The sequence below is a fragment of the Sphaerodactylus townsendi genome, linkage group LG07 (assembly GCF_021028975.2).
Source record: "Sphaerodactylus townsendi isolate TG3544 linkage group LG07, MPM_Stown_v2.3, whole genome shotgun sequence".
NCBI classification, from domain to species: Eukaryota; Metazoa; Chordata; class Lepidosauria; order Squamata; family Sphaerodactylidae; genus Sphaerodactylus; species Sphaerodactylus townsendi.
In genome coordinates this window covers 22,962,308-22,978,194 of record NC_059431.1, presented here as the reverse complement: position 1 = coordinate 22,978,194, position 15,887 = coordinate 22,962,308, and the positions used below count along the sequence as shown (strand labels likewise).

General features: G+C 43.8%; 1 protein-coding gene across 1 annotated transcript in view; it reads left to right on the top strand.

The window, feature by feature from the left end:
• RICTOR (RPTOR independent companion of MTOR complex 2) overlaps window positions 1–15,356 on the top strand; it is a 43,137-nt gene extending 27,781 nt beyond the window's left edge. Inside the window, exons 24-31 of the mRNA XM_048503178.1 lie at window positions 1,809–2,832; window positions 3,756–3,936; window positions 4,273–4,357; window positions 5,453–5,686; window positions 6,236–6,394; window positions 7,962–8,085; window positions 9,079–9,217; window positions 9,309–15,356. Coding sequence (XP_048359135.1) covers window positions 1,809–2,832; window positions 3,756–3,936; window positions 4,273–4,357; window positions 5,453–5,686; window positions 6,236–6,394; window positions 7,962–8,085; window positions 9,079–9,217; window positions 9,309–9,383 — 2,021 coding nt within the window. The 3' untranslated portion in view covers window positions 9,384–15,356. The remainder of the gene's footprint in view (window positions 1–1,808; window positions 2,833–3,755; window positions 3,937–4,272; window positions 4,358–5,452; window positions 5,687–6,235; window positions 6,395–7,961; window positions 8,086–9,078; window positions 9,218–9,308) is intronic.
• Window positions 15,357–15,887: the final 531 nt, after the last annotated feature.

The following is a 15,887-nucleotide window of genomic DNA, read 5'->3' as shown; positions in this document are numbered from 1 at the left end:
CTTTGCGTAATTTACCTGGAGAAAGTAACACGAAGCTCTCTGAATAAACTAATTGTAAAAAAGACACTGAAAAGATTTCTGAAAGCAACAGATGAACCACTAAGTCCTAAAAGAAGTAATAGATTGAAATTCGGGGGATTAAAAAGAATAAACCCCAGGAATCAGGTGGTTTTGAACAATAGTATTATGAGATGTTTGAAATATTTTATATTCCAGTAATGGTCAAACCATGAATTATGCTTTAGAAAGTTGACCATACATGATAATTTGGGCAGAAGCAAAAAAGAGAGAGAGTTTCTAATATTTGAGGCTTTTCGGTCAGACTCCCTGTTGAATTAGTATTCTGAAATAATGCCTGGAATGTGCAGTGAAGGAAGGAAGAGAGGAAGGGAAGAAGGAAAGAATAGGAGGGAGGGGAAACAGATGAAAAGAAGCATCACCAAAAGGAAGGTGGGAAGGGAAGAGAAAGGAAGAGAGGGAGGGAAGGAATGACTGATGGATATATATTCTGGTCGACTCTATTCTCCCACCCCTGAATATCACAAGAGTTAGTTTCTGGGGTGATGGTGAAGGACATATTTGGTATGAAATTCCATTTTAATACGGGGCTGATAATACATTCCCCCCCCCCCAACTCACCCACACACACTTTTCTTGCTATCTCTTTCAACTTCACCTGCAGACATTAAAAAGAAATGCCTTCCTCATTGAACCTTTGGTCTTGCTCAGCAAAGTTTTGTGTGTGTGTGTGTGTGTGTGTGTGTGTGTGTGTGTGTGTGTGTGTGTGTGTGTGTGTGTGTGTGTGTGTGAGAGAGAGAGAGAGAGAGAGAGAGAGAGAGAGAGAGACCGGGGGGGGGAGGTAAAGCGAGGCAGAGGGAAAACCAGGGACAGTCTTTTCTTTAGTATCTCTAAGTACACTCTTGAGTCTTTGCAGACTGATTGGGTTTCGTCCTTAACAGTTCCAACCCCCCCCCCTTTGTTGCTCTCTCTTGTCTTCCATTGTCCGCAGGGGCTGGTGCTTACGGCCGGCAAGCCCACAAAGGGAAGGATTGGTCAAAGCCTCTGTCACTTTGGGGTGGGGGGGAGAGGCGGGTGGAAGATGTGCAGTGGAGGCCAGTGTGGAATGAAAACCTTAAAGGATTCTTCTTCTTTGCTGGCTGGCAGGGACAGGAAGACAGGCCAATGTTTTCAGGACTACAAGCAGACAGCTCCCGCTGAGCCCTCCAGAAGCACTTTGAATGGGTAGAGTCGTGTGAAGTCCCAAAGTCATAGTGGCAATCTGGTAGGGCTTCCTTGGGACTCAAGGTGGCTGCAGCTTCTGCCTTCTGGCCTGGTCGGTACGCTGGCTTGGCTGTTCCCTTACACAAGGGTGGGCGGCAGAACAGCAACCCACGATGGTGGGAGGCTACTGCTGGGCAAGGCCTTCTGTGCCTTCCATCTCCATAGAAACCGGTGGGCTGGGGCCCAGACCTGGGCACTAGGTGTCCTGCCATCTCAAAATTCTCTGCTACCCCCCCTCCTGTCCCAACATTCCTCACCACTCCCCTACTCCCTGAAAACTGTTCCACTGCCCCCAGGGGGGCAATACCACCCACACTGGCAATCCGCACTGCAACCACTGTGCCACACTGGTACCATCGTTTGCAAGGTTTCTGTATCTCTGTTGCTTCCAACTGTTCCCTGGGACTTGGGAGTCCTAGCTTTACTTAGCAAAGCTTTGAAGGATCGCAAAACACAGAAACCGTTTATATCTGTCAAGAGGGTTGCTAAACTATATTCACCAATATAGGCTTTTCTGTTAATTCCAGGTATGTTTATTTTAGAAGACGACAGGATTGGTAGCACCTCTACTAGTACTTTCTTCTTAGACATATCAGAAGACGGAGAGCAAAATGCCTACGACCGAACTGGTGTGTTAAAGGATAAGGATCGCAGTCCCTTCCCCTTCTTTGTCTCCAGCAGACTCGTGAAGAACCGCTTCTTAAATTCCCTGACCCTGCCTAATAAAAAGCATCGGAGCAGCAGCGACCCTAAAGGAGGCAAGCTGCTGGACAGCAAGCTGGGCTTGAGGCGGAATCGTACCGTCACCGAGCCTTCCGGCAGCATGGATTTCACTCAGGGGGATGACTTTACCCCTATATTCCGGGTGCCGAAAATCCACACTCTAAAACTAGAGACTTCCTTTGTGGGGGGCAAGCACAACGAAGATGCGGACGGCACCCCGAGCATTGGCGAAAACGACCTGAAGCTTCCGAAAAGCCTTTGCCACGAAAACCACCGAGAAAACACCAGCCGAGAGAGGCTGATGGGAGAGGTTTCTACCCAGACTCATTTCAAGAGCCGCAGCTTGAGCTTCAACACCGACACCACCACGAGCGGGATCAGCTCCATGAGCTCGAGCCCTTCCCGGGAGACAGTGGGAGTGGACGCCACAAACATAGACACGGACTGTGGGAGCCTAAGCACTGTGGTGAGTACCAAGACCGTGAAGATGCTCCATTGTTCAACCCCGCAGTCTAACCACCTGCCTCTCTCGAAATCAAACTCTGTCTCCCTGGTACCGCCGGGCTCCTCGCACACCCTTCCTCGGAGGGCGCAGTCGCTACGGGCGCCTTCGCTCGCAACGATAAAGAGTCTAGCCGACTACAACTTCAGCTACACCAGCTCTCGGGATGCCTTCGGGTATGCGACGCTCAAACGCCTGCAGCAGCAGAGGATGCACCCCTCTTTGTCTCATTCAGAAGCTCTGGCGTCTCCAGCAAAGGACGTGCTCTTCACTGACACAATTACAATGAAATCTGGTAGCCTGGACTCCCGACTAACACCTAACAGGTAAGGGTCTTCCTCGGGTGGTAACCAGGAACTTGGGGCGTGTGTACGTGGAGGAGAGCATCACTGCACAGCTGGATCTCCCGTTGAAATTTTCACCATGTTGAAAATTCACCATGCTGAAAAACTGACAAATCTCCGTTCAGTGTAAACAATCAAGTTAGTTCTCCCCTGAGCTAGAGGACATCTTGTGGGTGGTACCCACTGTCCCATCGTGGAGGCAGGAAATGAAACTTTTCCTCTTCCTGTTGGGCAGAACCGCCCCCTGTTTCCTCAGTTTCGTTCCTGCCTTCAAGGGGAGCAGATCATGGATTACCTGCTCAACTTCACTTTGCTTTGGGCTCTCTTTTTCCTCATTTCTCCTTCCTTAATTTAGTCCTTCGCTCCATTGCCGCTTGCAAGGACTACCCCTCTCCTGCCTAGGTGTCTATTACTACCTCCACCTCCTCCCCCCACCTTCCATCTCCAACCTCCCTGACCATGAGATGGGGTTCGGAATCTGATCTCCTCTCCAAGGTGGAGAGAGATTGCCTGCTGCAAGCAGGGCTGGAGCAGCACGCCGAGCCCCTGAACCCGGTCATTTCCTTGTGTTCCAACCTAGGCCATGATCTAAGATTCCTTCACACATTTCATTAAAAGTCAAAGCAGGTAGGGTGCTGGGAGATCTGCGGCTGGTCTTCCAGCATCTTTTAACAGCATCTGCAGTTAGTGGGAAGCATAAATCATCCATGGTTTAAGGGACAGTGGTAAAATCCAGCTTGTTTGAGTTTTTCCAGTTACTTTAGGAAATGCTGCATAGGCTATTCTAGATACCAGTGCTTTGAATAAAAAAAGAAGTATATTATGTTGTTAAACACAGTATTGCGGAGGGGGGGTTCGTTCAAAATATATCATCAGGTGCTTGTTTGTTTTTGTGCTCATTACAGATTCATGAGAGCTTTAAGTTATGCCTCCTCGCTAGACAAAGAAGACTTATTAAGTCCTATTAACCAAAACACGCTTCAGCGTTCCTCTTCTGTTCGGTCCATGGTGTCCAATGCTACTTTTGGCTGCTCTGACGATTACATTGGCCTGGCCCTCCCAGTGGACATTAATGAAATATTCCAGGTGTGTGTTCCCATATGCCGTGTTTTTGTCTTGAGCCTTTGCGTATCTTCTCGTGACGGAGTTTGTTGCCGCTCGTTCGCTGGTCTGATGCTACCTCCGAATGAAGATCTCCTTTTGAGATCCATTAGGAGATTCACACGGAGACACAATTAGGAAGTTTCAATTTTGCTAAACTTAAAACAATATTGGTCAACTTGTGTTTTCTTTTAAGATCCCTCTTGTTGTTGGCAGAAGTTCCCAATTCCACACGTTGACAAGCCTGAAGAACACTTGGGTGTTTTGGGGGGATTTTTTTGAAACTCAGAAGCATAATTTTTTTTATTTACAATATTGCAGGTCAAGGAAACTCCTTATTTCCAGAAGAAAACGGTGCCTTCCTCTGATGAACGAGGAGCTCGAGTTTACCCCCAAGACGCTGGAGGTGCTCCTTTTTTCATAAATAAAAAATAAACATGGGGCTACAGCTCTGGTTCACCTCAAGATTGTCATGGCCACAATGCAGAGAATGCTGAATGTGTGGACCCTTTCCTCTCCCCACCCCCCAGTTTCTAGGTTTGGGTTTGTTTGTTTGTTTGTTTGCAGTTGGAAATATTTAGAGTCTATCCATCTTCTCCCCCTAAAAGTGTTTGCACCTTTCATATAGTTCCTGTTTCAGCCATTATGAAAGATTTTGGATTTGGTGGTCTGGGAACATAATGGTAGCAGGGAACTATATGGTTTGTTTACTTATTTATTATTATTACTTCTTCCACTTATATCCCATCCTCCTCAATAGGCTCAGGGCTTATGACTTCTTTCTCTACAGTAAGTCTCAGGTGAACAAGTGACATTTAATAAAATGTTAATTTAGGGGCAAAGTAGATCTGGAGAGAGAGGTCTTTTTCTTTTTAAGAAGCAAATTTGCAGTTCCATGTTTGTTGCTTAAAAACTGGGGCAGGGTGGCTGGAAGAAGGAGTGTTTAATCCTTTGCTCCCATGCCATTTAAATAATAATCTGCAACTTAGCACTGTGAAGTGGGGGAGGGATTTAAACTGTGAATCTGGGATGGATTCAACAGCCTCTCCCACAGCTTCAAATCAAAAGCAGAAATGCGAATTCGTTTTTGAAACTGCAGAGGATCCTTATCGTGGATCTCATATGCCCTACCTGGGTTGGATCTTATTTTTCATAGTGATAACCAATATACTGTCCTGACCTGGATAACTCCAGGCTGCCCTGACCTCATCAGATTGTAGAAGCTAAGCAGGGCCAGCCCTGTCTAGTATTTGGATGCAAGACCTCACAAGAATACAAGGGAAGAATACCTGGGGGTAGAGAATGGCAAATTACTTCCAAGCATGTCTTGCCTTGAAAAACCTATGGAGTCACCATAAGTTCTTGTGACTTGACAGCAACCGACGCTCACCCACCCCCCGTCGCTGCCAGTGTACTGGGAACAGATTAATTTTCTGAAAATTGGGAGTTGCACTTTTCTTTGTATTGCTGTTTACGTGGCTTAATGTTAACACACCTCCAGGTATTCCATGCGGTTCTACAGAATTAGTAAAGAGTCCGTTCCAGATACTTCGACAGCAGATCAGCCTAACAGAGATTATGAACACAAGCCGCTCAGATGCCTCTCAGTTCCTTGAAAACATGGAGGACACTGGGCTCCAAGAGCACACAGAAGATAATTGCCTTTATTGTGTCTGCACGTATATTCTGGGCTATCAGCATAACAACAAGGTCAACTCTACTTTGACTCACACAGGTGAGTTTCCCTGTTCTTGGTTTCACTCTCAAGATTAGCAGTTTTTCTGTATCTCTGTGGTGACTGTGATTCATGTTTGCAAGGGCTTGGAAACTAGGACTAAAAAACCTGTGTTGTCTTCAAATTTTATATTGAGTGTGCCAAATTCTAAGGAAACTTAACTTTTGTCTTCCCCTGGGCATAAAGCAGGGGTCATTGGGGCAGAAAATAATCAGGAGGTACTTGTGCATGTGTTTTGCATGGGATTGGACTTAGATGACCTTTGAGGTCCCTTCCAGCAGCATCTTTCTATGCTTTTTTGGCTGCTGGTTGATCCTTTCTATGACTGTATGTACTGTACATATCTTTAGATATGTTTCTGGGAAGCATCTTTGAGGGAAGATTTACCTGGCATTTTCTTTGATAAATTTAGTCATGTTCACCATAAATTTGGTCATGTTCACCTTACACTTTTGGTACATTCCATAACTTCAACTGTAATTATACTGGATTTTTTCCCTCCTTCTACCCAAACCATTTTGTATAACTCGCACCCAAATTTGTGGACAGATTTTTCAGACATTCCTTACTCGGACTGGTGTGGAAAGTCCATGCATAACCACCTGGATGTGGTTTCCCATTCCTCAAAATTTTCCGGGATTTCAGGATGTAGCGATGCTGTGTCCCATGGCTCAGCTAGTAGCACCAAGAGTACAGATCTTGTCATAGGTAAGTAACTTTATCACTGTATCTAAGGAGGTCAGATACAAGTTGTAAACCTAGGAAACCCCTATATTTGCTGACAAAATTTGCTTGAGGGCAGCCAATTTGAGGGTGAAAAACCACACAAAATTTCAGTTTTTAAATGGTTTTCAGTGCCCTGTTGTTGATCCATCTGAGTCAGCGTGGTGTAGTTGTTAAGAGCAGCCAACTGTAATCTGGAGAACCGGTTTGATTCCTCACTCCTCCACATGTGGACGCTTATGTGGTGAACTGGATTTGTTTACACTACCTCAAAAATGGAGAGGTGAAGCCTGAAGTATTACTAAACAAAATAAAACACTCTCCAGTGGCCAATTTTGTAAATCAAATGCTGAAAACGTAATGTGATAGAAGGTGCAGCAATATAATACAGACATACAAACTCACAAATACACAAAACAAGCCCCTCTCAAGTATACTATAACATAAGAACATAAGAACTAGCCTGCTGGATCAGACCAGAGTCCATCTTGTCCAGCAGTCTGCTACTCGCAGTGGCCCACCAGGTGCCTTTGGGAGCTCACATACATGGAGTATCACCTATTACAATGAATAATATGTGGCACTAGTAGGAACACATTCCTTAAAGTGCCTCTTTTTCTCAGTGAGGGTAATAACTCCTATTCAACAGTGTATTACCGTATATACTCGTGTATAAGTCGACCCACATATAAGTCGAGGCACCTAATTTTACCACAAAAAACTGGGAAAACTTATTGACTCGCGTATAAGTCGAGGGTGGGAAATGCAGCAGCTACTGGTAAATTTCAAAAATAAAAATAGATACCAATAAAATTACATTAATTGAGGCATCAGTAGGTTAAATATTTTTGAATATTTATTTCAAAGAAATAAAGTGTCCTACTTGTTAGCTCACAGCACATTTCGATTACCGTCTCGAAGGTTTTCTCTGAGAGTCCCACCCAGAAGATAGTTTTCTCCTTGATCTTGGGAGTATTATTCAGTGTCTTCCTCCACCCACTGGCCAGGTCACTCTGGGTCAAAGAACCTTTTCCTGGACTTTCCAGGAGTTTCAAACTGAAGTCCTTTCTAGCCTTTTGGAACCTCCAAATCTCTGATCCCAGCTTGGAGGGCGGGGGGGGGGGGGGGGGGAGAGAGACAGCTTGTTCCATCCAATTATCTCTTGCTACCTATATTAGTATTTCCAAAAAGGTGGCTGAGGTGTGCCAGGTAAGCTATTGAACTGACTTCCCCGTTCCTGCTGCCCAAAGGGGGGAAAATGGTTAAAAGTTTCCTTCAAACCTCATGTGGAAAGTCCCATTTCTTCACACCCTGCCTTTCTCCCCAAAGTGACATTCTGTGCTCACAACTCTCCTTTGACGCAGGTTAGGCTAAAAATGTGTAACTAACTCATGGTCACCCAGCGAGGTTCTTAAGTCTCCCAGATCCTAGTCTGATACTAACCACCAGCTGTTATAGCTCTGTCTCTGCATTTTCAGCAGTATTGATCTAGCCCCCTTGTCGGCTTGGGTGCCGTGCCTGATTCAGTCAAATCTGTTTTTCCCCCCCCAAGGAGTAAAGTCCATTCCAGATGACACCCCAGTATGCCGCATCTTACTGAGGAAAGAAGTATTGCGATTAGTAATCAACTTGAGTAGTTCGGTTGGAACCAAGGGCCACGAAACGGGACTCTTGACGTAAGTGGCTCTCTCGCCTTGCTACATTCATTGTGTTCCACAAGCATTGATTGCATCCATCAAAACAGAGTGTGGAAGGCAGAGGCACAGTGATAAGTCACGCTCCCGGGATCTGACCAGAAGAGGGTATGGATTTGCTCCTGGCAGCGTGGGCTGCTTGGCCCATGTCGAAAGAGTTTATGTTGAAAATGAAATAATGTAAGGATTGAGTAATTGTAGGGGGTAATTATGGGGCGTATCTGATGGTAGAGGGGGGTTCTCTGCTATTCCCTTCAGGCAGATTCTTAGGGGAACAGATGGATCCCCAGGCCAACAGTCAGCATTTCACACCTTTCCCCCAGGGGTTCTCCATCCAGGCTCGCTGACCACAGCTGTGCAGTTAATCAATAAAAGTATTTATCAATGGTCACTACAGCTGTTGAGACCTGTTCTAATAATCATATGCATGTGTGTCGGCTGCTTGAAAATTCTGAGTTCTGGCCATGCGCATCCCGCCATCTGCACACTCAGTTCATTCCAGAACAGCTTTCAATGCAGCATGGCAAATGCAGCGTTGCAGAGCCTGAATCCAGCTCCAGCCATGCAGCTGTAACAGAACAAGCAGAAGTTGCATCGATTGTGAGAGTTAAGCCTTTAGACTTGGGCTAGATCAGGGGTCTGCAACCTGTGGCTCTCCAGATGTTCATGAACTACAATTCCCATCAGCCCCTGCCACCATGGCCAATTGGCCATCTGGAGAGCTGCATGTTGTAGACCCCTGGGCTAGATGTTCCTTGAGGCCATTCCTGTTTTGTATTGATTTGCCCATTCTGTTTCTTTGTTCCTTTTTCCCTTGCGTTTAAACGGTCGCTTATCTGAAATCCCTTATCATGCGCTTGCATGCAACATTCAGTGCTTGTTTAGAAGTCCTTTTCCTTCATATTTTGATGGAGCAGTTCTTAAATAACCGTGATCCCGTGAGAAATAAACTGCTTTCTTCATCTTCTCTCTCAGAATTAAAGAGAAGTTTCCCCAAGCATTTGACGACATTTGCCTTTACTCTGAAGTGTCCTACTTGTTAGCTCACAGCACATTTCGATTACCGTCTCGAAGGTTCATACAGGAGCTCTTTCAAGATGTACAGTTTGTACAGGCAAGTAGACATTAAATCCAGTGAATAGTTCTGCTGAAGCCTTTGTATGAATTATCCTGGGTCTTATTTATTTCTGTATCATCTCTTCCAGATGCACGAAGAAGCAGAAGCTGTTCTAGCAACGCCGGCAAACCAACAAATGGCTGACCTATCAACTGAGTCCTGACCTCTCATGTGCCCTGAGCGCGGTAAATATGAAGCTGCTGGATAGCCCTGGATGACTTCCAGTTGACTGGTTGCTGACGAGAGAAGCCTGAATCGTTCAAGAAGTTTCTGGTACGTGGAACTGGAGCTACGGAGCCTTTCCTCAATGGAGCCTGCTTCCTCCGCCACCTGAGCCCTTTGGGGGAATTGTTAAAAGAGTGAAAGTAACAATTGCCAAGATACGCAAGAAGAACCAAGGACCGAACACTTGCAAAGGTTTTCATTTCACTTTTAAAAGAAAATGCAGCATCGTATCGATAGAAGACAATACGCGGGGACGTGTTTTACGTGGCTGACTTTTGACTTAACAGAGAGTGATGCCTTGCTTGATTAATTCCTGAATCTCGGGAGTCAGGGTTTCTGAGGCCATATCCCGTTGTTGTCAGTGGCACATGCTCTAAGCATAGACATCAGGGGGTTAAGAATGGGCGGGCCTTCTGTGATATTTTTCTTAATTTTTGTAAACACTATTTGGGAAATTTCTAATGTGGGGGGGTGGGGAGAGAGAGAGAGAGAATATCCTCAGTTACCTGGGGCAGTCTTAAGTTATTTTTTATTGTTGTTACGTTAACAAAGGATTTGTGTTTAGCTGTCTGTTCCATTTTGTTGCAGTTACATGTAAATGATGTGGTGACTGAATCAATCAAGAAATTTCACTACAGTTTGATTTTAAACAAACCAATCATCTTATCAATCCCCTGGAATCAGATCTTTTCTGTACATATAATTGCAGGTCTTTGGAATGGGTTTTTCTACATTAACACTCATCCAGTATGTAAATTGGTTGTCTAAATGTAAACCTTTAACAAGCATGACTTCTGTCAGACCAAGGTGCATACTTTATCCAGCAGAATGAAGACATATATTCCCATTGCTGCTTTTGATCAGGAAAGGAAGATTCACACAATTGTTTCCACATTCCATGGCTTTACATTTCTCTTAACCACTTTGTTTCAGTCGTACCCGTGAAAGGTGAACACCAGTAATTGCAGTGAAAAGCCTTAAACCTGCCATGTTGAAGTAGCCGTGAGTTTACTTTAACCCAGTGTTCTTTCAGAGATCTTTTGCACAGATTACATGACGGTGATATTGTATAGGTCAGTTCTCCTTCCATATCCTTAGCGAGCGGTTCTTAAATTAAAAGAAGCATGAACATGGAACCGAGATGTTTTGTCCCAGACCAAAAGAAGTCAAAGCCTCCTGTAGCATCAAATTAAACTGATATATGCAATCATGTAATATACAAAAACCCAGTTGCTTTCATTGTAAAGGCAGTAATGGAACGGTGATACTTTATAATGTCTTGTGTATGAAAATAGTTCAGCTGGACTGTACTGGGAAGAAAATGTCCATTGATTCCACCATTCTTTCCTTTCACATTTTAAAAATAAACACAAGGATCCTTTTCTCAATCTGGAATTTGCTCAAGTTCGCATATTCCTTAACTGCTGTCGTTTCTGTGTTAGGATCTGGTTCATATGGCTTAGTCCTTTATGAAATACAATGTTCTTGTGTTTGTCCATACTTAAGGTTTTGCTCCACAGCGGCTAATGGAAAGGAGGCAGGCTTCTATTTAAAAAGTAGGAAAATCATCACTAGAAGTACTTGGTTCTTCCCTATAGCATCCCGCCAACTTCAACCTGAGCTGATGGTTGGCAAATCATTCCAGCAGCATCTTTGACCTAGTCTTAAGAGCTTCTTATTACGGTGCTTCCTGAATCTCTTTAGGGTGGGTTTTCTAGTCCTCGCTCTAGTTCATTTTGCTGGGCAGGTGAAGAAATGAGCGGTTGCTTGTCAAAGTCATTCCTGACTCTTCAGAGTCTTAATGATGCAGCGAGTTTTCTCCCATCTTGGGTCACCGCCTTGGACCATTTGAGAGGCCTGCCTGTTGTTGTGTTTGTGGTCTGAGTCATGAGAGAATAAGTATAGTTGTGAATTGAAGATTTTTGGCATTGCTCATGAGCAGGTTCCTTCAGAGTTAGAACACTGACCAATTATGAGCAGACTGTTACATGGTTACTGTTTGAGTGCAGACTTCCCCCCAACCAGGAAGCTGAGAAATCTAATCCGAGAGAGTCTGCACTAGAGACCACATCTCAGGGTAATACTGTGAAATGCATGGCCACACCTAGTGGGCGTTTGGCAGTTTCTCCTCTTCCAGAAGCACCACCAAACACCATTTATTAAGGAGCCATCGAGCAACTCCATTCATTTGTAGGCTTGCTTATTTCATCCAAAACCATCCTCAAGACGCTAATTATAATGCTGGGTTATGTGGAAAAAGGTACAAATTTGCATCTGCTTTATCCCAAGAATGATTGTATCCAAGCACCATCTATGTAATGTCAGTCATGGTTGTTCACATCTGGGGTCTCTAGACGTTGCAGATCCAACCAGTCAGGACATTTTTAGTGCTTATAGGTGGATGCTTTTGAATGTTTTTTTGGCCATCTTTCTAAACAAGACGACGATCCCTTAAAGCATGGGGATTCAACAGCTTTGGGGAGTGATTGTCTTTGCTCTGGAGAAGCAGATCTCTTGCACGTTGTCCAGGTTTTTCCAGTCCTGGGTTCTGTGCAGGATGGAACCAAAGGATATTGTGGTGGACATGATTGTTCCATGTTGGTGTTACAGGTTTTAGTTTCTCAAACGGGATCATGGTTAAGATGACAGATTCAGGTGGATGTTCTTCAGCAGGGCTGGTTCTTACATACTAATCCATAGAAACCCAACTCTGAAGCGTGGAAGTTGAGCAGGAAAATAGTACAGAGTGCTGAACTCTTTTAGTTATTTTACCCTTTCAGTAGTTCAAAGGTTGTGTGAGTAGACTGTTATACCACTTCCATATCTTGGTGCCAGTTGCATAGTTTGCACCCAGCACAAGCAAAAATTCGACATGTTTAAATGTCCTCCAAGACAATGTCAAATAGCAGCTTTAGCGAGTGTCCTTTTCTATGATCCTCCTTGAGCAATCTCTGTGCAGCCCCATGTTTCAAGGTTGCTAATAGCAAAGTCTTATCGTCTTTCCAGTGATCCACATGTCTCTTCCTTTGACTGGATATTCTAAAAGCTCTGATCCGAGCTTCTTTCAAGGTCCCCCTTCATATATACCAAGATAAACCTCTAGAAAAAGAGAAGGTTGTTGAACTGTGGGCCCTTTCTGGTCTCATTCTCACTCCATGATTTAAACCCAGAGTGAATTCTTCTGTTTAAAGGTTAGTGTAGCATGTCCCATATATCTGGAGTGGCGGCAGAGGGGCCTTACCTGTGAGTTAACCCACGAAAAGCATGTCTGGTGTTCAACCAGCCCTTCCATTCCAGAAGAAAGAAAATAATTAGCACCAGAGCCTGTATCACCTTACAGCTCCCCAACAAAAGGTTTTATTTAAAATAAATGGTAACATCAAACATTTCTTTGGTAGGGTTGAGGACCATAAACAAAAAAAGAAGTAGGTATATTCATTCAGACTGGTATTTAGGCTCTTAAATGGTCCTATGACCGACCGTGAGGTGTTTGGGTCCCTGCCTAGAATCCCCGTGCGTTCCTAGGGTCACCCTAATTTTATATTTTCAGTAGCCCTGACAGGTTTTTGGGCTCAGACCCCTTTTCTGGAGTCCCCCTCACCCCAACTCTCCTCAGAGAAAAAGACTCTCCACAGCACTTCAGCTGCCTCCTTTTCTTCTCCCAGGCCATTCCCCCCAGCCACTCAGGACTGGGCAGGACTTAACTATTTCAGCACAGTTTCTCACTGGAAACCACTTCCCAAATATGGGCATTTGTCACATCTTCTTCCATCTGATCACTCGTGGTTTAAGGAACTGAGGTCATAAGAGGTTCAACATCTTCCTTCCCTCATAATCACCTGGTTTACTTTTTTATATTCTGCAGGGGTGTTATCATCTAGGGGTTTTTTTCGGGGGGGAGGCTAATTTATTCTGTTTGCTGCTTTGAAAGCCTTCAACCAGATGGTTACGAAGGGGGAGTCCTTCTTACAGAGCTCTTGTGTCTTTCCGCTTATATTTACTTTCCTTCTCTTGATCTGTGGAGCAAACCCATCTATCAGGATCAAAGGTCTCCCAAGGAGGACAGTAAGAACTCAACTGAACATTTCAGCCTTTCTCAAAGTACTAGTTAGCAACACGGGTTTCATTTAGTCCTGTTGTGTTGCATTGGAGTTCTTCCAGGGACATAAGTGGGTGTTCATGCTGGAATTTAGTTCCCAGAGTTTTTCCCTACTCATAATTGCCCTTAAGGATTTGGGTAGAAGGAATGGAGGACATAACTGCTTGCTTAATAACTTTATGAGACTAACAGAATAGATTTGAAAATAATTCATAAATAATATCCATCCATATTTACAGAGATATTTTGCAAAACCAAAACACGAGTCACCCTAGACCAAATAGTGGTACAAACTTCAAAGGACTAGCATAATATTCCAAGTAAAGGCAGAAATAGCTGATTGTTAGTAGTAGTTGTAAATGCTACCTCAGTTAGTATAGAGTAATAAGATCTTTAAATTGGTAACTCTAGTTGGAGATAATAACTCTGTATTTTGCAATTCTAGTTTCAAAATGGAAGTAATAGATGAGGATGAGTTTTTATCTATATTTAACAAAACAACGTATTTAGGTGGTTAAGCTTCTTCACCGCAGGACTTAGTAATGAGATATTACAAATTGTTAGTGGAAAACACTAGCAAAGCATGCCCTTCCGAATTTTTCTATCACCCCCTTTTCAAACAGCTTTCTGAATGGAGTGTCAAACTAATTCAGTGGCAATGTTACCAGTCACCACTTGAAACGGCAAAATAACATCAAATGAGTTTTTCAAGCATACTGCTAGAACTCAGCAGATTTCCAAATGTGCCGAGGATGTCACATACTGGACATTTCTCACTTAAGTGATTTGTACCGACTTCTGTTGTCTAACTAATACGGTAAGGTGAGAATTGTACTGTGGAACCTCATGTCTGGGTAGGTTTATCCACTGGTAACATTTGGAATTGAATTGGCAAATTTTCACTTCAAGGCCAGTCGCTAGCATCATTTTAGATCAGGGGAGATGCCATGTGCATGCTTCCAATTCCTGCATGAATTACCACCACCCCAGTCACGTAGTGGATTTTAGTGACAGGCAAGTTCAGCGTCCTTCAAAGTCAACCTTTACAGCCTGTTGCAAAGTGGACATTGCTTTGGTACACAGAGAGCCCCCTCAGAATCCTTCCACAGAAAAGAGCAAGGGTAAATCTCAGGCTTGTATGTTCTTTGCAGAAGTCTAATGCCTACACCCCACCCCAGTGGTCCTCACTGCGGGGAAAGTTGAAGAAAGGGCTCTTGAATACAAGATCTCCCTTGGACCTTGTAGGGTAAGTCCTGTTAGAGAACGGTGTCCCAGGAGGCTGCAGATCAGTACAATTCGCATTTTCTGCATTCGCTGTATTCCAGGTAGAATTCGTAGGAGTTCTGTTTTCTTTAAGAGAATTTAAAGGAAGTACTGTTATCATGTAGCCAAGCTCTTAGATTTGGTTCCCGTGGAAGTTCAGTATCATAGTTTGAGGTCAGAGAGGTGTGGAAAACCTTTAAATCTTATTACTTTGGTAATTATTATGTGAAAAGAAAAATTGTGTTCCTTTGAGACTGCCTGTTGCAATAGCGCCCAGTTCCCTGACCCCTCAGATTCCCCCCTGTACAGAAAACCATGACCCAGACGAGGGGCCGAGCATGTTGCGTGTTGCGACCTTTTCCACTTGTGCTTTGCTATTATGTTATGCCTAGATGCGTGCTAGTGGTGATGAGAACATAGCAGAATCCCGTAGAAATACTCCTCCCCCCCCCCTAGAATTGGAAAGAGCCTTAGTGTTGGTTTCACACTTTTATTTAGGTTTATCTTTTAAAACTCCAGATTTGCTACATATTTTTGTTAACCATTTTTTTAAAAACAAAAACAGTAAAAGATTGTGGAGTTTCTTTGGAATATTTTTGTAAAATAGGTGGCTTGCAATGCCACAGCATGCAGAACTTGCACTTTTTGCTTGAACCCTTTAGTTTTGTAAAATAAACACTATTTAATTTGAAAAGGTAATTTATGCCAAAAAGGGTAACTCACATTTTGCTGCACTGCATAGGTTATTAGATTAGCAATGTCAAAGAGCTTTGTGCTGGGTTGGGAGGGGGGACATTTTGTAGATTGGGGGAGGGGGCGGTACTTTAAATAGTGGTTACCAATAACTCAGACAGTGTGTGTTAATAGAGATGATGTAAATTTAGTTACTCTGAGGAGGGGAAGAAATAATGGAAAAAAAATTCAAGGCTCATTCCCCCATGTAATCATGTTTTCTTTTTTTCATTTTTTCCTTCTTTTTTTTTAAGTTGATGAGCTGCTACATATTTGGAAGTTGTACTGTTTGTAGGTCATTGAATGGACATTCAAAACCTGGTTTATATTGTATACCTGTAACATAGA